General features: G+C 52.1%; 1 protein-coding gene across 1 annotated transcript in view; it reads right to left on the bottom strand.

Moving 5' to 3' along the window:
• ACAP3 (ArfGAP with coiled-coil, ankyrin repeat and PH domains 3) overlaps positions 1-26,319 on the bottom strand; it is a 69,007-nt gene that overhangs the window by 20,024 nt on the left and 22,664 nt on the right. Inside the window, exons 2-10 of the mRNA XM_040084740.2 lie at positions 21,173-21,230; positions 16,569-16,688; positions 15,430-15,483; positions 11,678-11,736; positions 9,785-9,968; positions 8,929-8,973; positions 8,438-8,533; positions 7,274-7,348; positions 6,597-6,608 (exon numbers count right to left, since the gene is read on the bottom strand). Of these exons, the coding sequence (XP_039940674.1) occupies positions 6,597-6,608; positions 7,274-7,348; positions 8,438-8,533; positions 8,929-8,973; positions 9,785-9,968; positions 11,678-11,736; positions 15,430-15,483; positions 16,569-16,688; positions 21,173-21,230 (703 nt within the window). The remainder of the gene's footprint in view (positions 1-6,596; positions 6,609-7,273; positions 7,349-8,437; positions 8,534-8,928; positions 8,974-9,784; positions 9,969-11,677; positions 11,737-15,429; positions 15,484-16,568; positions 16,689-21,172; positions 21,231-26,319) is intronic.

The following is a 26,319-nucleotide window of genomic DNA, read 5'->3' as shown; positions in this document are numbered from 1 at the left end:
TTTACCCTCAGGAGGGCTGAAAATGATTTTAAATTAATATTATCTCGACATTTGGGTCAGGCTGAGGTGGGAAATTGTGCCCTTGATCCCCAGGCCTGGAGAGGAATTGTGCCTGAAAATAAAATGTGAAGGCAGCAGCTCACGCTGTGTGTGGAGTTTAGAGTTCTGCACCAAAGGACTGCAGGATTACAAAGAGATGAGAAATAGAAAATCTGAGATCCTAAAGCATCGCCCCCTTCCTCTAGAGCCACCCCAAGGCACCAAACCGCGCTTGGTTTGCTCTCCTCCAGCTCCAGAGGTGCTCATATCCCGAAATTTTGCTTTTGGAGCAGCTGCCTAGAACAGAGGCTGGACGAGATCAGGAGAGTAAAAGTGGGGATCTGCTGAAGGCTTTCGGTGGACACTCCTTGGCCAGTCAGAAACACACCCAAAACGGCGCTCGGGAGTTTTCCACACTTTTATCGGCTTGGTCCATTTGCACATCGGGAGTTAATCCTCCAATTACAGCTCCAGGTAATGAAGGAATTTCCTCCCAAGTTTGCTGCTCCCAACTCACTTTTACTTAAATTCCTCTGAGGCAGTGAAATTGTGTCCTTGATTCCCAAGGCCTGGAGAGAGGAATTGTGTCTGAAAATAAAATGTGAAGGCAGCAGCTCATGCTGTACGTGGAGTTTAGAGTAAAGAACTGCAGGATTACAAATATTACAGCTCCTCAGGAATTTCCTCCAAGTTTGCTGCTCCCAACTCACTTTTATTTAAATTCCTCTGAGGCAGTGAAATTGTGCCCTTCATTCCCAAGGCCCGGAGAGAGGAGTTGTTGTGCCTCACGAAAATGCGAACACAGCAGCTCCCGCTCCACGCGGAGTTTAAATTTAATGCCCCAAAGAACTACAAATTATTGAATTGAGGATTAAATGAGGAGCGGGATTCCAAACTGGATGGGAAATACTCAAACTGGATGGGAAATACTCAAACTGGATGGGAAATACTCAAACCCCGAGGCGCCGCCGAGCTCTCCTGGGGTGCCACCTCCCCACGGCACCGGTCGGAGGCCATTTGTCACCCCGAGCTCAGGGATGCCGGCGTTCCCGACAGCTGGGCAGCAGGACGCGGAGCAGAGGGAAGAGCAGCTGCTCTCCAGCCTCCTCCTCCTCGGGCCATTTTCTGCCTCGTTCCCAAGAGAAATTAGGTCAGGAAAGCGAAACCGCCGCTCGCTGCTCCCGCTCCCCAGCACGGATATTCCAAAGGCTCCAAGACCCTTCCAACGCCATTCCCGGCTCGGCATCGGCCCCTGGAGATGCTCCGTCGCCTGGCAACCGGCGCTCAGCTCCCGCTAAAACGAGTTATTGCCGCCAAAGTGCCCGGGAGGCGCCAGGGCGGGAATAACGCGGAGCCAGGGGGAGCAGATCCAGCGGGACAGGATGGAGGAACCCCTGGATGCTCAGCCAGGCCCCCGGCTCAAATTTCCCTGAATCCCTCTCAGATCTTTCACATCCACGCTGTGAAGAAAAGAAAAATAACAAAAAACCAAAGGGATTTTTTTTTGGTGGATTTTTTTTTTTGGTGGATTTTTTTTTTGGTGGATTTTTTTTTTCGGCGGATTTTTTTTTCGGTGGATTCTTTTTTTCGGTGGATTCTTTTTTTCGGTGGATTTCTCCTCCCCATCCTGGCTCGGGGATGTTTGGATTTTCCTGGGGCTGCTCCAAAGAGAGAAATCCGGGCGTTTGATGGGGAGCTGCAGGGATTTGTGTCCGCAGGGGTTGGTGGTGAAGGACTCAAACATCCCAAAAAAAGCTCAACTGGGGTGGGAACCACATGAAAAATGCTCATTTTTTAGGGAATTTTAAGGGAATTCTTAATGGAATTTTAAAGGGAATTCTTAAGGGAATTTTTAAGAGCTGTGCCTCGCTCTGGGGAACGGGAAAAATCAGGGGGAGGGTGTAAATTTCAATTTCCTCCTTCGGCCGTGGTGGGAACGAGGAGAAACCCTGAGGAGTGCAGGATGAGCGGAGCAGTAAATCCAGCAAAATCCCAGGCAGGTGTGAATTTAACCTGAACTTGGTTAAAATTCCATTCCCTTCCTGAAATCCCACGGAGCTGCTCCCTGCCTTTGGGAGACTTCGGAGCCGCGCTTTTGGAACATCCCACCCCGAAGATGCCTCACAGAGAATCCATGGGGTAATTTCAATAGTTGAATGCAGGATTTTTTTTTTTTTTTTTTTTTTTAAATAAATAAACCTTTTCCTGAACTCTCCCCACACACTGCTGCTTTTAGCGTGCTCCTGGATCTGTTTTATTCCTCAAAAAATTTGGATACTGTTAGTTCTTGGGAATAATGGAAAGGTCCTCCTCCTAGAGCAGTATTTATCCCTAAAATACAGGATATTCCCTGAAAGGGGATATTAGGATATTCCCTAAAAGCCAGGAAATTCCCTGCCCGGTTCCAGACCCAGACAAGTTCTTCCAATTGTCCCTCCCACCAAAGCTCTCTCCAAAACACCAACACTTCCCTCGAAACCTCTGAAAGAAATAAAACCTCTGTGGCAAGGGTAAAAATTCCCTTTTTTAAAAATTCCCTGAAAATCCACAGCATTTAAATTAAAAAAAAAATTAAAAATTTAAATTGCCCTTTTTCAAATTCCCTGAAACTCCACGGCGTTATTCCCTCAGGTGTCCGTTCCAGGACAGCCGAAATAACGGAATAAAAATGAAATCACGCTGAATAAACCGGAATTTTTCCCTGCAACAACTTGAATTTTACAGCTGGAAACCCCCTCCCCTCACACCTCAGCAAGCAGGGGCAGGGAATCGTTTCGGTTCAGCCGAGTTTAGACATTAAAATAAAACAATTCCCACCACCAAACCTCCACGATATTTTGTTATTTTATCATTTTATCAATTCTTTTCCTATCGGCAGCCACACGGGGAATGCTTTCCCTGCTGGAGGACAAAGGATTTATCCCAAAGAATCCTCCTGAAGGGATCGGCCACGCCGAGTGTTGAACAATGACATCATTTCCACTCCCGCTGCGTTATTTACACGGCCGGGCGCGGAAAAAGAACTCCTGAAGGAGAATCGGGAATTGCGCCCGGCTTCGTTGGATTCCCGACAGAACAATCCCAGTATTTTGGGAATACTCCCTAAAACGCACACAGAGGAATATTCCCGTTCCCTAAAACACACACACACACACAAAAATCCGCGTGTTCTCCGCCGGGGCGCAAATTCCAAGATTTCCGTAAATCCCTTGGACGACCCCAGCCCCTCGGAGCAGCCGGAATTTGGGGATTTGGGAACTCGGAGGCCAAACCCCACTCACCAACCCTTTTGTGTCCTGCTCCTTCCCAGAGCCGGCAGCTGGGAGCTGTTCCCTGCTCCAGAGCTTCCCCAAAAACCAAGAGCGGAGCTGAGCTTGGCTTTAGGCTCGCTCCGAAGTCCCACGGCCGCATCCCTGCACCCCAAACCCCGAAACTCCCTCCCTTCTTGGGGTTCTCCTTACCAGGAGATATTCCAGCCTGCCAAAAATCTTCATGCTGCCGCCCGGGAGGCTCCGCTGCTTTTCCTGGAGAGCAGGAGCGGCTCCGAGTCCTCTCCCTCCTCCCAGAGCAGCAGCAGCATCCCCGGGGGCTGGCGGAGGAGGGATTTGGGGTTGGTTTTTTTTCCCGTTTTTTCTTTTTCCTTTACTCCTCCTCTCCTTCCCTTTTGGGAAGCTCTGGCACAGAGTTCCCTGGGGAACACCTGCTCCCCCTTTCCCGAGCCTCCTATTGAGGGGCCGGGAGCTGGGTTAATTATCATAATTAGCATCCAGCTGGCGGGGAGGGGACGGAAAAGCCGGGAGCGGAGCAGGATGAGCTCCCAGGGACCCAACAGAGCCCGGCTTGGGAGAGCCCAGCCCGGATCCTGGAGCAGAGCCAGGCTTTGGGCAGCGATTCCGGCCCCAGGAGCCAGTGGGAACCAATTCCAGAAATCCCAGCCCCAGGAAATCAGTAGGAACCAATTCCAGAAATCCCAGCCCCAGAAAATCAGTGGGAACCAATCCCAGAAATCCCAGCCCTAGGAAATCAGTGGAAACCAATTCCAGAGATCCCAGAAATCCCAGCCCCAGGAATCAGTGGGAACCAATTCCAGAAATCCCATAAATCCCAGCCCCAGGAATCAGTGGGAACTGATTCCATCAATTCCATTTCCAGCCCCAGGAACCAATGATCACCAATTCCAGAAATCCCAGCCGCAGGAATCAGTGGGAACCGATTCCATCAATTCCATTTCCAGCCCCAGGAACCAATGATCACCAATTCCAGGAAGCCCAGCCGCAGGAATCAGTGGGCACCAATTCCACCAATTCCAGCCCCAGAGAGCTCTGCCCCGGCGCTCCACTCGATTCCCGAACTGCTCCACACTGGGAATGGATACAAGGCTGGAAAGGAGATTTTCGAGAGCCCTAAAACCATGGAATTAAAGGTGGGAAAGATCAAGAATTCCAGCCATTAACTCAGCTCTGCTGTGCTCACCAATTCCAGCCCCAGGAATCAGTGGGCACCACTTCCAGCAATTCCAGCCTCAGGAATTGGCTCTGGAAAGCCCAGACTGTTCTCCACCCTCTGGGCCAGAGCTCTGCCCTGGCTCTCCACGCTCAATTCCCGAACTGCTCCACACTGGGAACGGCTACGAGGCTGGGAAGGAGATTTTGGAAAGCCCCATGTCCCTAAAACCATGGAGTTAAAGTTGGGAATGCTCTCCAGGATCAGTAATTCCGGCACTGCTGCGCTCACCACCAAACCACGTCCCCCACTCCCACATCCACGCGTTTTTTTGGACACTCCAGGGATGGGGATTCCAGCGTCGCCCAGGGAAGATTTTTTCCCCCTAATTCCCAATCTAAACTCTCCCAGCCTCTCCTCAGTTTTGGTGCAGTGGAAGGATTCAGGAAAACCAGGACCTGTGAGCAAGGCCAGCCTCAAACATTCCCACTGGGAAAAACGCCCGGCTCTGTGTTTTCCACGCCGAAAGGGAACAGATTTGTGATGAGCTGTTTTTTTTTTTTCTTTCCCCACCAGGTTCCTTTTAATTAAAACAGCAATGAAACGAAACGCCACGGATCGCTTCCTCCTGGAACGGAGAGCCAAGGACCATCCAATTCCCTTCAAAAATCACAGCTCCCCACCCCAAAAACCCCTTCAAAAATACGATTTAACCCAAATTTCCTCCCTCAGCAGGCAGCTTGGGAAGACGCTAACGAGGGGACAAAGATGTTTGTGCCATGGCGCTAATTAAGCGCGACAATCCCCGCATTTTTCCCGGGGTTTCGCGGGCTCAGCTCGAAGGTTTCTGTTTAAACCCGGGCAGCTGCGGGGGGAATTCGGCGCGTGCACCACGGAGGGAGCAGCAGCAGCAGCACAGAGGGGCTGGAAAAGCAGCTCGGGACAGGAAAAGTTCCAATCTGGAATCGCAGCGAGGCGGTGGAACCCCGGGCACTGAGGATTCCAGAGTTTCTGTGCTGCCAGGCTCTGACCCCCCAGGCGAACACTGCATTGACCTGAGGCCGTGGAAAATGCTCCCAAAATGGAGTGACAGCGCTGGGATTGTGGGTGTGGAGTTAAACAGGAGTGTGTGACAGCACAGGGTGGAAACCACAGAGTTTAAGGGTTTAGAATATAGTAATAGATAGAAAGCAAGGTGGGGGTTTTGGGGTAGTTTAGGGAGGTTTTAGTCCTTTTTTTTCACCTTCTTCTTCATGGTTTTTACAATTTCGTAATTGGGTAGAAAAATCCGCATTGTGGACCATGGTTATTGGGTTAAAAGTAAAAATAATTTAGGTGCCATCTCGCAATTGGACGGTTTGGAAAGAGCCGGAGCCGTTTTTCCCTTTGTTTTCCAGAACTCACAGCCTGTGAGACTGTAACAGATGAGAATTACCAAACATCTGAGCCCCAACACCAAACACCATCTCCCGAGCGTTGAATCCCAGCTCTCACAAAAGAAAAGAAGATAAAAAACCCACAGGGAGGACGTTCAGGTCCTTTCCAAGCTCTGGGGTTTTGTGTCCTGATCGATCCCGAGGCTTTAATTGCTCCTCGTTCCTCCCGGAACCTTCATCCCCTACCGGCCCAGGCAGAAAAATCCACCCCGGAGGGATTTTCCCAAATCCCTTTGGATGAAGTCATGGAGAGCTGAGGGGTCACAAATGGACTCACCCCTCCCTCGTGAGCTCATCCCCGCTCAGATCTCAGATTTCCATTTCAGCGCTCCTGGAGCCGGAGGCTCCTCGGAGCCCTTCCGAGGGGAAATATCCATCCCTGGGATATCGATTTTCATCGAGTGACCGCCGGATGCGGATCCATCCACCAGAGCCCAGCTCCTCAAACCTCCAGGCACCCCCAAAAAACCCAGCCAAGGCTCGTTGTCACTTCAATGAACCGCTGGTGACCGCCACACACAGAATTAAAAATCAGATTTTAACCCCTTTCGCTTCGAACTGGGCTTTCAAACGCCACCTTCGCTGAGGTTTCTGTGTGTGGCTTTCAGAAAATTCCCAGGATTCGCCAGTCCTGAGGGATAAAAACGCCAGGAAAAGGAAACCCAGGTGGGTACTCACCTGCAGGAGGGTCTGCAGGGCCGGGGCAGCAAGGCAGGGAGCAGAGGAGGGAAAGAAAAATCAAATTAGTTTGACGTTTCTGCAACCTTCAAGGGTGGAAAAATCTCAGACGGCTCAGCTTGAAGAATTCTCTTTCAATAGAAACTGGACTCGGGGACACCCAGAAAAGTCAGGAAAATCCTGGATTTCAGGCAGATGGAGCTGCCAGGAGCCATGAGGGAACTGGGGATACCCAGAAAAATCAGGAAAATCCTGAACTGGAGGCTCCAGCAGACACGAGGGACTGAGGGACACCCAGAAAAATCAGGAAAATCCAGACTTTGAGCTCCAGCAGCCACAAGGGACCCAGGGACAACCAGAAAAATCAGGAAAATCCTGGATTGGAATGAGTTGGAGCTGCCAGCAGCCATGAGGCTCTCAGGGACACCCAGAAAAATCAGGAAAATCCTGAATTGGAGGCTCCAGAAGCCACGAGGGACTCAGGGACACCCAGAAAAATCGGGAAAATCCTGGATTGGAATGAGCTGGAGCTGCCCAGCAGCTGTGAGGCTCTTGGGAACACACAGAAAAATCAGGAAAATCCTGAATTGGAGGCTCCAGCAGCCATGAGGGACTCAGGGACACCCAGAAAAATCAGGAAAATCCCGGATTTCAGGCAGCTGGCAGCTGGGACTCACCCTCTGCTGGATCAGGGCGTGCTTGTGCTCCATCTCCCTCTTCTCCACGGCAGAGTCGATCACCAGCTGGTCCAGCTGAGGGGAAAAGGGTGGGAGAGTCAGGACGGGGATGAGGGGTGGGAGCAGAGAGCCCCGTGTGCCAAACCCCCGGGAAGAGGGAAAAGGAGAGGGGGAAAAGGGGCAAAAAGGAGGGGAAAAGGGGCAAAAAGGAGGGGAAAAGGGGCAAAAAGGAGAGGAAAGGGGCAAAAAGGAGGGGAAAGGGGCAAAAAGGAGGGGAAAGGAAAGGGGCAAAAAGGAGAGGAAAGGGGCAAAAAGGAAGAGGGAAAAAGAGCGGGAAGAAAAAAAGAGCGGGAAAAAAAAAGAGCGGGAAAAAAAAATAGAAGAGCGGGAAGAAAGGAGGCAAAGAAGAGCCAAAACGAGGCAAAAAGGAGGCAGGAGGCCACGTTTGGGTGTGCAGCCCTCCTCCAGCACCCCCAGGGCGATGCTCCAGGCGTTCCCTGCTGGCCCAGGGCTGTCCCTCTGTCCTGTCCCTCTGTCCCTGTCCATGTCCCTCTGTCCCTGTCCCTCTGTCCCATCCCTGTCCCTCTGTCCTGTCCCTCTGTCCCATCCCTGTCCCTCTGTCCTGTCCGTGTCCCTCTGTCCCATCCCTGTCCCTCTGTCCCTGTCCCATCCCTGTCCCTCTGTCCTGTCCCTGTCCCTCTGTCCCTGTCCCTCTGTCCCGTCCCTGTCCCTCTGTCCCATCCCTGTGCCTCTGTCCCTGTCCCTGTCCCTCTGTCCCATCCCTGTCCCTGTCCCTCTGTCCTGTCCGTGTCCCTCTGTCCCATCCCTGTCCCTGTCCCTCTGTCCTGTCCGTGTCCCTCTGTCCCATCCCTGTCCCTCTGTCCCTGTCCCTCTGTCCTGTCCGTGTCCCTCTGTCCCATCCCTGTCCCTCTGTCCCATCCCCGTCCCTCTGTCCCTCTGTCCCATCCCTGTCCCTCTGTCCCTGTCCCTGTCCCTCTGTCCCATCCCTGTCCCTCTGTCCCTGTCCCTGTCCCTCTGTCCCTGTCCCCTCTGTCCCTCTGTCCCTCTGTCCCTGTCCCTGTCCCTCTGTCCCTGTCCCTCTGTCCCATCCCTGTCCCTCTGTCCCGTCCCTGTCCCTCTGTCCGTGTCCCTCTGTCCCCTCACCTCCGTGGCCAGTTTCTTCATGTAGGGGTCGAGCTCGTGCAGGAGGCTGTAGCCCTGCTGGAAGAAGGTGAACTGGGCGTGCATGAAGGACAACATCTGGGGAGAGAGACCACAGCTGCGTCAGGGCCGCAGGGGAAAAACCCTGATCCTTCTTTCCCCACCGAAAAATAAGGGGTTTAACGCTTTATTTCTGACTTTCCCCGGGAAATTTATCCCTCTTCCACTTCGCTGTGGGCTCAAAGTCTCCTGGGGCAGAGTGAAAAACCTAATCCTCTCTTTCCCCACAAAAAAAAAAATTGGGTTTAACCCTTTCTTTTTGACTTTCCCAAAGCAATTTATCCAATTCATCCCAGTCCTTCTTCCTTCCCCTTCGCTGTGGGCTCAGAGAAGGGAAAGCAGCGTCCTGCACCCCTGAAAATCCCTAAAAAAGCTGGATTTGCTCCCTGAGGAGCAGCCGGGGCTCCTTTCCTGCAGCTCCTGAGGGCTCTTACCGCGTCCAGGATCTCGAATTTCTTCTTGGCCTGCAGCACGTTGATCTGGGGGGAAAAAAAAAATCGAGATACTCCTCTCAGCACCAGCAGCAAATCCAGCTGGGAATCTCCCAAATCCACTGGGAAACCCCCAGAAATCAACCACCAACCGTCCCTGGGTAATTCCAGGCGGGAAGCGTCGCTCAGGTGGGGTTTGGGGAGCTCCAGGTGGGATAAAAAACTGGAATAAACGCAGAGCAGGTGGATTTTCCTCACCTGGGCTGGTTCAAAACAGCGCTGGAGACGTTTTTCTTTCTTTTACAGAGATGAAACAAAGAGCGTTTCCCTGCAGGCTGCTGGTAAAGCCAGGGCGGATCCCCCAGGGTCAGAATATTCCATGATTTTGTGATTTTTAGGGGCAAAATCCCTAAAATGATCGGCTTTATCCGCTGCACGCTGCCAGGGTGGATCCCTCATGCTCAGAATATTCCCTATTTCTGTGATTTTTAGGGAAAAAATCCCTAAAATGATCGGCTTTATCAACTGCACACTGCTAGGGCGGATCCCTCAGGCTCAGAATATTCCATGGTTTTGTGATTTTTAGGGACAAAATCCCTAAAATGATCAGCTTTATCAACTGCACACTGCCAGCGCTGATCCCTGGGTGAGACCTGCTCCTCGTGGCTCAGAATATTCCATGATTTTGTGATTTTTAGGGACAAAGTCCCTAAAATGATCGGCTTTATGCGCTGCCCGCTGCCAGGGCGGATCCCAGGGTGAGACCTGCTCCTCGTGGCTCAGAATATCCCATTTCCCTGTGATTTTTTTTAAGGACAAAACCCGCTCCTAAGGAATGCAGAAGCCCAAATTCCCGCACCTGCAGCACGTAATCCAGCGCCAGGTGCCGGAAGCATTTCCTGGTGATGCTCAGGGTGCCCGTGGCCTCCTCCACCTCGTGCGGTTTGTGGCGCGGCGCCTGCGCGTTCTTCACCAGCGAGATCTCCATGTCCTCCCGCACCTTGTCGAACTGCTTCTTGGTCTCCTTGAACTTCCGCACGTCGCTGGGAGGGAGAAATTGGGGAGAAATTGGGGAGAAATTGGGGAGAAATTGGGGAGAAATTGGGGAGAAATCAGGGTGAGAAGGATGAGAATAAAGAATAAAGTGCAGGATCCCAGCTCAGCCATTCCAGCCTCAACCAAGTCTTTCTTTAGAGAGTTGGTAGGGAAAGATACTTCTATTTTATTTTTTTATTTTATTACTTTTTTTTTCATTTTGGGGGGTTATTTTATAATTACTTTGGGGTTTACTGCATTATTTTCACACATTGCCCTCAAAGCCCCCGGGTCGAACTGCTTCTTGGTCTCCTTGGACTTCCTCACGTCGCTGGGTGGGAAAAATGTGGAAAAATGAGGAGAAACAGGGAGAAATCAGGGTGAGAAGGATGAGAGTAAAGAATAAAGTGCAGGATCCCAGCTCAGCCATTCCAGCCTCAACCAAGTCTTTCTTTAGAGAGTTGGTAGGGAAAGATACTTCTATTTTATTTTTTTAATTACTTTTTTTTTTTCATTTTGGGGGGTTATTTTATGATTATTTTGGGGTTTACTGCATTATTTTTACGCATTGCCCTCAAAGCCCCTGTGTAGAACTGCTTCTTGGTCTCCTTGGACTTCCTCACATCGCTGGGCGGGAGAAATGTGGAAAAATGAGGAGAAATTGGGAGAAACGGGGAGAAAGCAGGGTGAGAAGGGTGAGAATGAAGTGTGGGTGCCAGCAGGATCCCAGCTCAGCCATTCCAGCTTCTCTTTCTTTAGAGAGTTGGTAGGGAAAGATTTTTTTTTTTCATTTTACCATTGTTTTTGCTTTTATCTTATTCTTTTTGGGTTTATTTTATTACTGTTATTCTTGGTTATTACTGGGATCTGAACTTTGGGATGGGTTTGTCCTGCAGGTGGATTTTGGGATGGGTTTTTCCTGCAGGTGGATTTTGGGATGGGTTTGTCCTGCAGATGGATTTTGGGATCTGTCTGCCCTGCAGATGGATTTTGGGATGGGTTTCTCCTGCAGGTGGATTTTGGGATGGGTTTCTCCTGCAGGATCAGCCCTGCAGATGGATTTTGGGATCTGTCTGTCCTGCAGGTGGATTTTGGGATGGGTTTCTCCTGCAGGTGGATTTTGGGATGGGTTTCTCCTGCAGGTGGATTTTGGGATGGGTTTTTCCTGCAGGATCAGCCCTGCAGGTGGATTTTGGGATGGGTTTTTCCTGCAGGTGGATTTTGGGATGGGTTTGTCCTGCAGATGGATTTTGGGATCTGTCTGCCCTGCAGGTGGATTTTGGGATGGGTTTTTCCTGCAGGTGGATTTTGGGATGGGTTTTTCCTGCAGGTGGATTTTGGGATCTGTCTCTCCTGCAGATGGATTTTGGGATGGGTTTCTCCTGCAGGATCAGCCCTGCAGGTGGATTTTGGGATGGGTTTTTCCTGCAGGTGGATTTTGGGATGGGTTTTTCCTGCAGGTGGATTTTGGGATGGGTTTCTCCTGCAGGTGGATTTTGGGATGGGTTTCTCCTGCAGGTGGATTTTGGGATGGGTTTGTCCTGCAGATGGATTTTGGGATGGGTTTCTCCTGCAGGTGGATTTTGGGATGGGTTTCTCCTGCAGGATCAGCCCTGCAGGGAGGTCCTGGTTCTGCTCCCAGCCCACGCAGGACACGTGGAACGGGAAGCTCAGGAAGCTGAAAATCAAAGGGAAAAGACAAATATCAAAAACTCACTCTTTGACAAAATTGTGCAGCTGCTGCCGGACCGACCTCTGCGCCTGGTCAAACAGGATCTGGAAGAGAGAGGAGGGGGAAAAGCATAAATTCTTTAGAAAAGGGGGAAAAAGTCAATTATTTTGAAGGGAAAAGACATCAATTCTTTTGAAAAAGGGAAAAAATATCAATTATTTCGCAGCACGGAAATGTGGAGGAGTCAGAAAATTCCTGAGCACTCCCAAAGACCTTCGGTGTGAGGACTCCAGAAACTCCCGGGCTTAGCGGGGTTCTTAGTGCCTGGCGGGATAAATAACAACTTTCCCCACAGGAGCAGAATTCCTGCACCTGCAGCATTCCCAGGAGCAGAATTCCTGCAGAATTCCCCACCCAGGAGCAGTTCCCTTCCCATCCCTGCTGCGAGGGGTCAATCCTGAATTCCCGTTTTTGCCGTGTCGATCCCATCCCGAATTCCCGTTTTTGCCGTGCCGATCCCATCCCGAATTCCCGGGTTTCAATCCCATCCCGAATTCCCGTTTTCGCCGTGTCGATCCCATCCCGAATTCCCGGTTTGGCAGTGCCAATCCCATCCCGAATTCCCGTTCTTTTCCGGAGGAGGGCAGTGGATCCCCAGCGCTGCTTCCAGGGAAGGAGGGAAGAGCCCAAAGCACTGAGAGCTCCAGAGCACGGAACGGAGGCTGGAGCGGGAGAAACGCTGGAATTCCTGCCCGGAATTCCTGCCGGGAACAATCAGGAGCCCCGCGAAGCCAGCAGGAGGAACGCTGGAATTCCTGCCGGGAATTCCTGCCTGGAATAATCAGGATCTCCGCGATGGCAGCAGGAGGAACGCTGGAATTCCTGCCCGGAATTCCTGCCCGGAATTCCTGCCCGGAATGAGGGATGCCTGCAGAGGCCAGCACTGGATCAGGAAATTCCTCCTCCTCCCGCCCAGAACACCTCGCCACGCTCCCAGGCCGCTTTCCCTGGATCAGCTCGGTGGGATGCTCCAGGAACTCATCCCCGAGGGCTCCCTTCCCAGCTCCCGACTCCAAACACGCACAGCCAAGAATTCCCTCCCGGAATTCCGTTCCTGCATCCGCATCACCCTCCTGAGCTGCCTGACATTCCCTGCAAAACCATTCCCAAGCATTCCCAACCATTCCCAACCACTCCCAACCATTCCCAGCCATTCCCAACCATTCCCAACCACTCCCAACATTCCCAACCATTCCCAACCACTCCCAACCATTCCCAGCCATTCCCAACCATTCCCAACCATTCCCAACCACTCCCAGGAGCCGAGAAATCCCCAGGCGCTTCCAGAGGGAAATGTTGGATCTGCCCTCGCTGAGCACTCGGGGATTCTCTGGGATGGGAGTTATTTATAAATATATTTATAGCTATAAACACAAATATAGCTAGATATTATTTATATCTAATATATGTGATGTTATAGAAATAGTTATAAATAATATCTATAAATATATACTTTTTATATGTAAACACGCACATAAAAATACATCTATAAAAGATATATATAATATTTAAATACGTCTATTTATATCTATTAATACATCTATAATCGTGCTATATCATACAAATCCCAAATATAACTGTAAATCCAAATCCAGCTGCCATTCCCAAAGCAGCCACACATTCCCAGAGAATTCCCAGGCGCTCAGGGAGGGGAGTTATTTATAAATATAGTTATAGCTAGATAAAAAAAATATAACTAGATATTATTTATATATCATATATATGAAAGTATAGAAATATCTATGAATAATAGCTATAAATACACATATATTATATATATGTGTACATGTATACATATACACATTTATATTTAATTGTTTTATATATGTTTATATATTTTACATATTTATATAAAGCGTATGTATGTATCTGCACATTGTATTTTTCTATTTATATTGCATTTGTATATTGTATTTGTATATTTATATTTGTATTTATAGTTGTAGTTATAGTTGTATTTGTATTTATATTTGTATTTATATTTATATTTGTATTTATATTTATATTTATATTTATATTTATATTTATATTTATATTTATATTTATATTTATATTTATATTTATATTTATATTTCTATTTCTATTTATATTTATATTTATATTTATATTTATTGCCTCCAAACCACCTTCCCTCTGCTGCTGCCGCTGCTTTTTCCGCAGAGCTGCGCTCCCAGAACCTTTCCCCTGATGTTTTCCTTTCCCCCCCCGGGGAAATAAAACAACAAAATCCTTTCTGCGCCCAAAAATGACGGCAGGGACTCGCTGCAGCTTTTCCTGCGGCTGCAGCTTTTCCTGCGGCTGCAGCTTTTCCTGCAGCGGGTTGGGCGCATTTCAGAGCTGACGCGGCCAAAAGTGGGTCAGGCAGAGCCGCAGCTCCCGCGCCGTGGCAGGCGGAAGGGTGAGGAAGGAAAAAGGCAAAAGAAAAGGAAAAATGAAAGAAAAAAGAAAGGGAAAAGGCAAAAGGCAAAAGGAAAAAGACAAGGCAAAAGGCAAAATGAAAAAGACAAGGCAAAAGGCAAAAGGCAAAATGAAAAAGACAAGGCAAAAGGCAAAAGGCAAAATGAAAAAGACAAGGCAAAAGGCAAAAGGCAAAAGGCAAAAGGCAAAAGGCAAAAGGCAAAAGGCAAAAGGCAAAAGGCAAAAGGCAAAAGGCAAAAGGCAAAAGGCAAAAGGCAAAAGGCAAAAGGCAAAAGGCAAAAGGCAAAAGGCAAAAGGCAAAAGGCAAAAGGCAAAAGGCAAAAGGCAAAAGGCAGAAGGCAAAAGGCAAAAGGCAAAAGGCAAGGAATCATTAAAATAATCATTAAAAATTATAAAAGAATTATGAAAGGAAAGAATAATAGAAGAGTTATTTAAAAATAATTATAAAAGAAAATAATAATTTTAAAAAAAAAGAAATAATTACAAAAGAAAGGGCTCACAAAATCAGCCCTGCTCTGCTGAGTTGCCAGAGTTAGCCTGGCACTTCTAAGTGATTTGCGAGTTCCCGTGTGAAAACAATCTTGGTATGAGAATTCATTAAGCACAACAACCCGTTACTGGGTTAAAAGAGAAATGCACCTGCAGTAACAAAGGGATTTGTCCCATGAGAATCAGTAAAAATAAAAAAGGTAAAAATCCAAGAATAGAGAGATTGATGGACAAGTAGAACACCTTTTACTGACCAGTACAGTAATTGGCAAGACAGCCATTAATGAATTAAAGCCGCACACGAGGTCTGTTAAAACTGCATAAAACGAGTTGTGAAAATAAAAGGAATGAAGAAAATTATTACAACATGTCTGCTTCAGCCTCTGGTCACTCTCAGGCTCCAAAGCTGCAGCTTTGGGACGCCCAGAGCGAGGCCCCCTCCTCCTGCGGGGAGGTTTTGGGTGCAGAAAAGGAGATTTGGGCTCTGCTGGGTGGGAATTTCCCCGCTTTGCCCCCGGGGCACGATTCACCAGCTCTGCCTGCTGAAATCCCCGGGCACAGAACGTTTCCTGAGCGGCGCTGAGCCCCCCACAGCCTCGCCCTGCCCCGGTGACGCTGATCTGGGTCAGCCCAAACCTGGATTTATCCCGAATCTGCCCCAGCCAGGTTTGTCACCGGCCGAAATTCTGCTGTGTCCTCCCTCTGCTGCCCAAAGGAAGGAGAAAAAAACAAATCCTGGAGCGCAGGGGTTTGCTGAAAGCTCCTCTTCCTCCACGAAGGGGTTTTGTCACCCTTCCAGGACCCCTCCTTGTGACAAACGGGCTCCTTACCATGTGATAATTGATCATTTCCTGCAGGCTGTCCCCAAATTTATCCAGGCACTCCTGAAAAACATAAAATTAAAAACAAAATAAAATAAAGGTGAAGAGAAGCAGCTGTCCCTCGTGGCCAGGGCTGAGGGAGAGGCTCAGGAAGGCTCTGAGGAGCCACTGCCCCTCGGCACGGAGGGGTTTTGAGCCATTGGAGCCTCCCCTTGCCAGCCCAGAGCTGAGATCCATGGGGGCACCTCCCAAAGCCCCGTGCTCCCGGACCCAGGGTCCAGCAGCCTCAGCACCGGGCGTCCTCAGGGGCTGCGACTGCTGCACACCGTGGGGCTGGGGCTGAGCCGCCAGCCTGGAGTCAGCAGACATCCTGCATCCTCCCAAACACCAAATCCCATCCGAAATGGATCTCTGAGCTGCCAGCCTGGAGTCAGCAGACATCCTGCATCAAGCATCAAATCTCACTTGAAATGGATCTCTCTCTGAATTTCCAGTCTGGAGTTAGCAGACACTCTGCATTGTCCCCAGACATCAAATCTCACTTGAAGTGGATCTCTGACCTTCCAGTCTGGAGTTAGCAGACACTCTGCATCCCCTCAAACACCAAATCCCATCCAAAATGGATCTCTGAATTTCCAGTCTGGTGTTATCAGACACTCTGCATTGCCCCGAAACATCAAATCTCATTTGAAATGGATCTCACTCTGAGTTTCCAGTCTGGAGTTAGCAGACACTGCATCCCCTCAAACACCAAATCTCACTTGAAGTGGCCGCTTAAGCAGCGGGAGGAGTTTGGATTTGTGATTCATTCCCAGCAGCAGGGATCTGAGCATCCCCCAGCCCTTCCTGTGCCAGGAACAGGGATTTGAGCATCCCCCAGCCCCCTTTGTGCCAGGAACAGGGATTTGAGCATCCCCCAGCCCTTCCTGAGCCAGGAACAGGGATCAGCAGGGATCTGAGCAGCCCCCAGCCCCCTCTGTGCCAGGAACAGGGATCAGCAGGGATCTGAGCAGCCCCCAGCCCTTCCTGTGCCAGGAACAGGGATCAGCAGGGATCTGAGCAGCCCCCAGCCCCCTCTGAGCCAGGAACAGGGATCAGCAGGGATCTGAGCAGCCCCCAGCCCCCTCTGTGCCCCAGCCCGGACTCACCGAGATCATCTCGTCCTTCCTGCACTGCTGGGACAGGTCCCGCACGCCGCTGACGAAGTGTTTGTTGGTGGTGATGTAAACCTTGCCAGCCTCGATCATGCCGCTGCAGAGCTTCACCAGCTGCAGGGGACACGGGGACATGAGGACGGGGACACGGGGACACGGGGCTGGAACCAGCCTGGGTTTGTCCCACACCCACCCCACAGCTTTGGGACAGGCGCCCTTCCCGTTCCTGCTGTGCTGGGAACACTCACGGGCAGGACAGGGACACAAATCCCACAGGAGAGGGACACACATCCCACAGGACGGGGACACACATCCCACAGGACAGGGACACACATCCCACAGGACAGGGACACACATCCCACAGGACGGGGACACACATCCCACCAGGGACAGGGACACACATCCCACAGGACAGGGACACACATCCCACCAGGGACAGGGACACACATCCCACAGGACAGGGACACAAATCCCACCCGGGACAGGGACACACATCCCACAGGACGGGGACACACATCCCACGGGACAGGGACACACATCCCACAGGACGGGGACACACATCCCACCCGGGACAGGGACACACATCCCACCAGGGACAGGGACACACATCCCACAGGACAGGGACACACATCCCACCCGGGACAGGGACACAAATCCCACAGGACAGGGACACACGTCCCACAGGAGAGGGACACACATCCCACCCGGGACAGGGACACACAAATCCCACCCAGGACAGGGACACACATCCCACAGGACAGGGACACACATCCCACCCAGGACAGGGACACACATCCCACAGGACAGGGACACACATCCCACAGGACGGGGACACACATCCCACAGGACGGGGACACACATCCCACAGGACAGGGACACACATCCCACAGGACGGGGACACACATCCCACAGGACAGGGACACACATCCCACGGGACGGGGACACACATCCCACAGGACAGGGACACACATCCCACAGGACAGGGACACACATCCCACAGGACGGGGACACACATCCCACGGGACAGGGACACACATCCCACCTGGGACAGGGACACACATCCCACCTGGGACAGGGACACACATCCCACAGGACAGGGACACACATCCCACCCGGGACAGGGACACACATCCCACAGGACAGGGACACACATCCCACCTGGGACAGGGACACACATCCCACCTGGGACAGGGACACACATCCCACAGGACAGGGACACACACATCCCACAGGACAGGGACACACATCCCACAGGACAGGGACACACATCCCACGGGACGGGGACACACATCCCACGGGACGGGGACACACATCCCACGGGACGGGGACACACATCCCACAGGACAGGGACACACATCCCACCTGGGGACAGGGACACACATCCCCACCCGGGACAGGGACACACATCCCACCAGGGACAGGGACACACATCCCACAGGACGGGGACACACATCCCACAGGACGGGGACACACATCCCACCCGGGACAGGGACACACATCCCACCCGGGACAGGGACACACATCTCACCCGTGGGATTTGTTCTGTTCCTGCAGTCCTGAGGCTTTGGGATCTGGTTTGGGGTCTATGTTGGGGCCTGGGTTTTGTTCTGATCCTGCAACCCCAAAGCTTTGGGATTTATTTTAGGGTCTGGGGTCCATTTTGGGGTTGGAGGTTTGTTCTGATCATGCAGCCCCGAGGCTTGGGGATCTATTTTCAGGTTTGTTCTGTTCCTGCAGCCCTGAGGCTTTGAGGTCTGTTTTGGGGTCTGGGGTCTATTTTGGGGTTTGTTTTGTTCCTGCAGCCCCAAAGCTTTGGGGTCTGGTTTGGGGTGTGCTCTGTCTGCACCGCAGACCGAGCTCAGTAAAAAGCTGAGCAGATCTGAGTGCGTAAACAAAAACATCAGGGGTCACACGTGTCCCATCTGCACCTCCAGCCCTGGCCCAGACCCTCCCCTGGCCCTCCAGTCCCGAGATCCCCTCCAAGCCCTGGGAAGGAAAGCAAACAGCTGCAGCTCCTGCCACATCTGGAGCCCAGACTGCGCTCGGGGTTTGGATGGAGCCTCTGGAAAGGAATTCCAGCCTCTCCTGCAACGTGGCAGCCTCCAGAGCACCTCTGCAAACAAAGGCTGCGTCCCCAGTCCCCTCCCCAAACCCCAATCCCATCCCATCCCATTCCTAAACCCCAATCCCATCCCCAAACTCCAACCCCATCCCCAGACCCCAATCCCAAGGGAGCAGTGGAAATGGGATAAAATGCGGGAAATCTTTGGCTGTCACTCTTTTCCCTCCAGTTAAACAGAAAAGATAAATCAATTTCAATCAAATTCACAAATCAAATGCTCAGGAAAGGCAAAGCCAGGCTTTGTCAGGCCAGTCCTGGCAGCTCTTTGGGGCCAGAATTCCCACCGGGAAAGGGCGGGATGCCCTCACACAGGAGAGGAGCTGGGCCATCCCAGCTTTAATTCGACTTGTTGGGAATGGCAATGATTGAGTCTGGCCCAAAGTGATCCCCAGAGGGATGAGCTGGAGCAGAATCCCAATGAATTTCCAGAGGTTCTCCAGCCCCACCTGCCCTGGCCTGGGGCTGACAGTGATCCCTGAACTTCCAGCTCCAGGATTGCTCCAAATCCCCTCCCAGTGCCATAGCCTGAGCAGTTTTCACTCCTCTCTCTCAATTCAGACCCCAAATCCCTCTGCAGCTCCCAGTGCCACAGCCTGAGCAGTTTTCACACCCTGATCTCTGAATTCAGACCCCAAATCCCTCTGCAGCTCCCAGTGCCACAGCCTGAGCAGTTTTCACTCCTCTCTCTCAATTCAGACCCCAAATCCCTCTGTAACCCCCAGTGCCACAGCCTGAGCAGTTTTCACACCCTGATCTCTGAATTCAGACCCCAAATCCCTCTGCAGCTCCCAGTGCCAGCAGTGCAGACGAAGCTCTCCCAGCAGCTCGAGGGTAAATCGGTTTTATAGGACACAGCCTTGCCCAGGGCTTGTGGCTCCCGCCCAGCTCCCTTCTCCCTCAGACACGGGATTCTTTCCCTGCCTGCCCGGGGGAATCTCACAGATAAAGAGCCAGCAGCTCTTCTGGCTCCTCTCCTCGCTTCCTTTCTATTTTTGTTGTCTCAGATGAGGAGGAGCGGGGGTGGAAAAGCCAATTTCCATCACAGCTCAGACCCAAAGGAGAAGCTGGGTCCTAAGAGTCCCCAGCCGAGCGCAGAACTGAGAGGGACAATTCCAGCGTCACATTCCAGAGCCGGCCTGAACACGTCCAGCAGCTGGGACGTGGCCCTTGAGTCCCTGTGGGGACACCCAACACCTCCCACCCCAAACCGGACCCCAAAGCCTCGGGGCTGCAGGAACAGAACAAACCCCAAACCCCAAAACCAGACCCCAAAGCCTCAGGGCTGCAGGAACAGAACAAACCCCAAACCCCAAATCAGACCCCAAAGCCTCAGGGCTGCAGGAACAGAACAAACCCCAGGCTCCAAAACAGACCCCAAACCAGACCCCAAAGCTTTGGGGCTGCAGGAACAGAACAAACCCCAAACCCGACCCCAAAGCCTCAGGGCTGCAGGAACAGAACAATCCCCAGGCTCCAAAACAGACCCCAAACCAGACCCCAAAGCTTTGGGGCTGCAGGAAAAGAACAACCCCCAAACCAGACCCCAAAGCCTCGGGGCTGCAGGAACAGAACAATCCCCAAACCCCAAACCAGACCCCAAAGCCTCAGGGCTGCAGGAACAGAACAAACCCCAGGCTCCAAAACAGATCCCAAACCAGACCTCAAAGCTTTGGGGCTGCAGGAATAGGACAATCCCCAGCCCCCAAAATAGACCCCAAACCCCAAACCAGACCCCAAAGCCTCAGGGCTGCAGGAACAGAACAAACCCCAAACCAGACCCCAAATCTTTGGGGCTGCAGGAACAGAACAATCCCCAAACCTCAAACCAGACCCAAAAGGTTTGGGGATGGAAGAACAGAACAATCCCCAGGCTCCAAAACAGACCCCAGGCTCCGAAACAGACCCCAGGCTCCGAAACAGACCCCACAGCTTTGGGGCTGCAGGAACAGAACAACCCCCAAAGCCCAAACCAGACCCCAAAGCCTCAGGGCTGCAGGAACAGAACAACCCCCAGGCTCCAAAACAGACCCAAGACCCCAAACCAGACCCCAAATCTTTGGGGCTGCAAGAACAGAACAATCCCCAGGCTCCAAAACAGACCCCAGGCTCCAAACTAGACCCCACAGCTTTGGGGCTGCAGGAACAGAACAATCCCCAGACCCCAAACCAGACCCCCGTGTCACCAAGGGGGTGCAGAGGGGACACCCAGCACTGGAGGGAGTCCCCAAGGCCGTGCCACCCCTGGGACCCAGGAGCAGGGTGAGGAGGTCGATGTTCACCAGAGCCTGGCTGGAGCTTTTATCCGTCCCAACCCAAAGGAGCCAGGGGACGAGCTTGGGGTGCTAAACACTTCACAAAATGTTAAATTTCCAATTGAACGGCTGGAAACGGGCTCAGATTTTTGGGGACGCTGGCAGGGATCCCGTTCCTGAGCCGGGGCTCCTCCAGCCCCCCTCGGGCCACCACCTGCCCTCACCTTGTCCAGCTTGGCCTCGATCTCCACCACGTCCGTTTCCACCTCATCGATGGTCGCCCTGCCAGGGAACAGCAAGGAGGAATCGTTAATTAGCAACGAGGAACGGTTAATTGATGGCTGGTGATGACTGGGGGAGAGGCCAGGAAGGGGTGGGCGAGGACCAGAGGGGCTGAGGGCTGTGTGGATGGGAGGAGGGACTCGTTATTCCCAGGGACTCGTTATTCCCAGGGACTCGTTATTCCCGGGGATTCGTTATTCCCAGGAACTCGTTATTCCCAGGGATTCGTTATTCCCAGGGATTCGTTATTCCCAGGAACCCGTTATTCCCAGGGACTCGTTATTCCCAGGGACTCGTTATTCCCAGGAACTCGTTATTCCCAGGAACCCGTTATTCCCAGGGATTCGTTATTCCCAGGAACCCGTTATTCCCAGGGACTCGTTATTCCCAGGGACTCGTTATTCCCAGGAACTCGTTATTCCCAGGAACCCGTTATTCCCAGGGATTCGTTATTCCCAGGGACTCGTTATTCCCAGGGATTCGTTATTCCCAGGGACTCGTTAGTCCCAGGGATTCGTTATTCCCAGGAACCCGTTATTCCCAGAAACTTGTTATTCCCAGGAGCCCGTTATTCCCAGGAACCCGTTCCAGGAACCCGTTATTCCCAGGGACTCGTTATTCCCAGGAACTCGTTATTCCCACTTGGGTGTTTCCTGCTCGGAAAAACCTCGGGGCTGAATCACTCAGGAGAAGGTTCCAGAACGAATTCCAGGGCTGGGGGAAGAGATGGAGACGATTCCACCATGGAGACGATTCCACCATGGAGACACCCCCAGCACATCCATTTAGCGGCTTCGTTCTGCTAATTAACAGCAGCGCTAATTGCCCCGGGGATAACCACTGTTCCCACCGGGCACAAATTCCTCCCAGCCCCATTTCCAGGCTGCGCCCGCGCCCCGAGCGCTGAACCGCGACCTTTACACCTCTCAAACGCACACGGGGCAGCCCCCGAAGGCCAAAAGGCTGCTCCGCGCCCGCTGGGCTTTGCTTGGACGGGGAATAAATCCTCTCCAGGATCCCGGGATCCGCTGGGCTTTGCTTGGACGGGGAATAAATCCTCTCCAGGATCCCGGGATCCGCTGGGCTTTGCTTGGACGGGGAATAAATCCTCTCCAGGATCCCGGGATCCGCTGGGCTTCGCTTGGACGGGGAATAAATCCTCTCCAGGATCCCGGGATCTGCTGGGCTTTGCTTGGACGGGGAATAAATCCTCTCCAGGATCCCGGGATCCGCTGGGCTTTGCTTGGACGGGGAATAAATCCTCTCCAGGATCCCGGGATCCGCTGGGCTTTGCTTGGACGGGGAATAAATCCTCTCCAGGATCCCGGGATCCGCTTCCCTTCCACGTCAGCGGGCAGACGCGGCAGCCGGGAGCCGTCAGAGCCCAGCTGCGGAGGTCACCAGGCCTCCCTCTCCGAGGGGAACATGAACATGACATCAGCCGCGGGCGGGAGGCATTCCCAGACTCTGGAATGCGGCTCTGGAGCGGTTTTTTTTGGGAGGCCGGAGTCCTGCAGGGAGCCGCGCAAAGCCGAGCCCTGGGACGCGGATCTCGCTTCTCCGCGCGCCCGGGAGCGGGGTCAGGCCTCCCACCGCCCCCTGCACCAAGGACCCGAAACCGGAATTTCACTCCGGGCTCTCCTTAGGTTTGTGGGATCAGGATTCCAAAGGTTGGCTCCTGAAATTTTCCACCCAGGGTCTGGAACAATCCCCCAGCCCTGGGCGTGTGCCAGCTGCAGGGACGGGATTTGGTGGGATGGGAATGCTCCAGCTCCCAGGAAAAGGACAGGACACCCCCAAATCAAAGGGAACAGCAGAATTCCTGCAGGATCCAGCAGGATTTGTGCTAATTCCGAGGCTCCAGGAATATCCTCCAGCGGAAAACCCACCGGGTTTGTCCCTTTTTTTCCTCCAGCAGAGCCCAAAACTCCCTCAAACCACCCGGAAAACGAAATCCAGGCTGGAGCCCTGTGGCCACCATCAATCACCACCACCAGCCCTTGGAAAACACAGCCAAAAATTAAAAAAAAAAATAAAAATAACAGCAGCTTTTCCATGGAATAAGGCGGGAGGTGCCTCCCACACAAAGGGCAGCGCCGCTGTGCCCGGGGCCAAAGCTTTTGGAGAGAAAAGGAATTATTTCAAAGGCTCTTTTCAGGATTTAATTTTATTTTTTTTCCCCCCCCCTCCCAGCTATTTCTGTTCCCCGGGTTTGGGACTCGTGTGCCTTCACGCTCCCGCTGCCAGATTCGATTTTTCCGCTCGGTTTCCTCGCGCTGCTGATAGCAGGGCACAAAAACCGGCTGGGGAAGGGGGCAGAGCTGGTTCTGCTGGGGATGCTTCTCTTTCAGAAAATGACATTTATCCCCTCCCTGGGTACCTCGTGCTGCCAACACCTGAGTGAGGAATTCCTAAAAAAAAACCCCAATTCCAGCAGGAATTCAGATGGGAATAAACCCCTCTGGGTGAGCAGAGTTTTGGTGCCTCGTGCTGCCAACACCTGAGGGAGGAATTCCTAAAAAAAACCCAATTCCAGGAGGAATTCAGAGGGGAATAAACGTCACTGGGTGAGCAGAGCTTTGGTGCCTCGTGCTGCCAACACCTGAGGGAGGAATTCCTAAAAAAACCCAATTCCAGGAGGAATTCAGAGGGGAATAAACGTCACTGGGTGAGCAGAGCTTTGGTGCCTCGTGCTGCCAACACCTGAGTGAGGAATTCCTAAAAAAAAGCCCAATTCCAGGAGGAATTCAGAGGGGAATAGACCCCTCTGGGTGAGCAGAGCTTTGGAACCTCATTCTATCAATACCTGAGTGATGAATTCCTAAAAAAACCCAATTCCAGCAGGAATTCAGAGGGGAATAAACCCCTCTGGGTGAGCAGAGCTTTGGAACTTCATTCTGTCATGAGGAATTCCTAAAAATCCCCTTCCAGCAGGAATTCAGAGGGGAATAGACCCCTCTGGGTGAGCAGAGCTTTGGTGCCTCGTGCTGTCAACACCTGAGTGAGGAGGAATTTCTAGAAAAAAAAAAAAAACCCACACTTTTTAATTTTTTATTTTTTTTTTTTAAACCCAAAAGTGACCCAGCAAAACGCCCCGAGGGCTTTGAGGAACTGATCCCTTCAGCGAAGGGCTTGGGATGAGGCCAGGGATTGTCTCTCCCTCCCCTCCTGCCGGAAAAAGGCCTGGCAGAGCTTCAGCAGCAAGAGCGGAACATCGGGAAACGTCCAGGGCACGGAGCCAGGCCGCGGCTCCAGCCGCTCCGGGGCTGCCCAGCCCTCGGGACGTCACCCCATTCTCATTTATTTGGGGGGTGGAAAGATTCCGTCCTGGGCAGGGTTGGGTCCCTGCAGCTGGGAGCATCCCCCAGCTCCCGGGGTTCGCTCGGCTCGGGGGGAACGAGCGCCGCGGGAATCGCGGATGGACGAAAACCAAAGGGGAGATGGGTGAGATGGGACGGGACGGACACAAATTCCCTTTTCAGTCGGGTTTTCACCGCCTCCTGTGCCAGCCCCAAGAGCAGCGGTGGCTGCAGCAACGATCAGAGCTGGGATCCCTGAATCCATCACATCCCTCCCCACGTGAGCATCCCACGGATAAATCCAGCATTAAATAATCCCCTTTTCCCACAGCCCGGGCACTCAGCAGCCACTCCCGGAGATTTTCCTGCCTGCATTTTCCCGCTTTTTGTCCCTCCGGTGCTTTGCTTCGGCATTCCTCCCTTCTTTGCCAGCCGACACCAAGCGCAGCAGAAATCCAGCCCCAGAAACGGGGATTAAAAAGCAATAAACCCGACCTAAAATCGCTCAGTCACCTCTGGCAAACCGCCGGGAGACGGAGAGCAAAATAAAAATTGTCATCGCCGCCACTGAGTGTTCTAAAAGCGGGCACTCGCCCGCCCAGCCGTCAGAGCTGGCTTAATTAAAGTCATCAAAACCTGGGTTTTCCTCGGCATGTTCGAGGTTTTGTTCGCTTTTCTGGCGGGGGAATTCTGGCACCATCGTGCAGGGACGGAGGGGTTTGAGGGTGCAGGAAAGCACAGGGGTTTCCTGCAGGTGAGAGGGGGTGAAATCCAGCGAGGGAGGGCTGGGTCGGTCCCTAAAATCAGAGTTTAGACAGAAAATCGGGCAGAAAGTTAAACAGAAGGTCAGGCAGAAAAGGGCAAAAAAAAAAAAAAAAACAGGGAAAAAAAAAATCAGGCAAAAAATAGGAAAAAAAAAAAGGCAGAAAATTATGAAGAAAACCAGGCAGAAGAAAAAAAAAATTAGAAAATTCGACGGGAAAAATCACGCAGAAAATTGGACAAAAACTTACACACACGGCCTCTAAAATGACACATAAAACCATGCTAAAAAGCACGTTTGAGATTTCTCCCTTCCCGAGGCTCCCCCGGGGCAGCTCCAGCCCATCCCGGTGGGATCCCGGCGGGATCCCAGCCAGCTCCCGGCCACTCCATGGGCAGAAATCCCTGCAGCGGGAGCAGGAACATTTCCGGAGATCTCCTCTGCCAGCTCCGGCTGATTTGTGCCTCTCCCAACCCTCAAACCTCCCTGTGTTCCCATGAACGCCTCTCCCGGCTGGAACAGGAGGGATTTCTGGAGCTCCCCTGAGCTGTTCCCAGCATCCAGCTCCTTCTCCCAGCAGCCTGACAAAGGCACCGCCGGCTGTCCCAGATTCCTCCAGAAATTCAAATAAAAACGGCTCCTTTAAGGGGAAGGGGATGAATTTTGGGGATTTTTTTTTTCAAGCTCCACCTCCGTATCTTTGTCTTCTGCCAGACGCTGTTCTGGGAGGTAAAACGAGGTGAAAGCCACTCTCGGGATTTTTAGGTCGCTCCTGAGGATTTTTGGGTGGTTTTGAATCGATTATGAACCTCCCTAAACATGGATCTGAGAGCTCCTGAGCCCACAATTGCTCCTTTTTCCTTTCCTTTCCTTTCCTTTCCTTTCCTTTCCTTTCCTTTCCTTTCCTTTCCTTTCCCTTCCTTTCAGGTCCTTTCCTTTCATTTCCTTTCCTTTCCTTTCCTTTCCTTTCCTTTCCTTTCCTTTCCTTTCCTTTCCTTTCCTTTCCTTTCCTTTCCTTTCCTTTCCT

The sequence above is a fragment of the Hirundo rustica genome, chromosome 22, assembly GCF_015227805.2.
Source record: "Hirundo rustica isolate bHirRus1 chromosome 22, bHirRus1.pri.v3, whole genome shotgun sequence".
Lineage (NCBI taxonomy): Eukaryota > Metazoa > Chordata > Aves > Passeriformes > Hirundinidae > Hirundo > Hirundo rustica.
The sequence above is the reverse complement of the archived record's forward strand: the minus strand, read 5'-3'. Positions and strand labels throughout refer to the sequence as shown.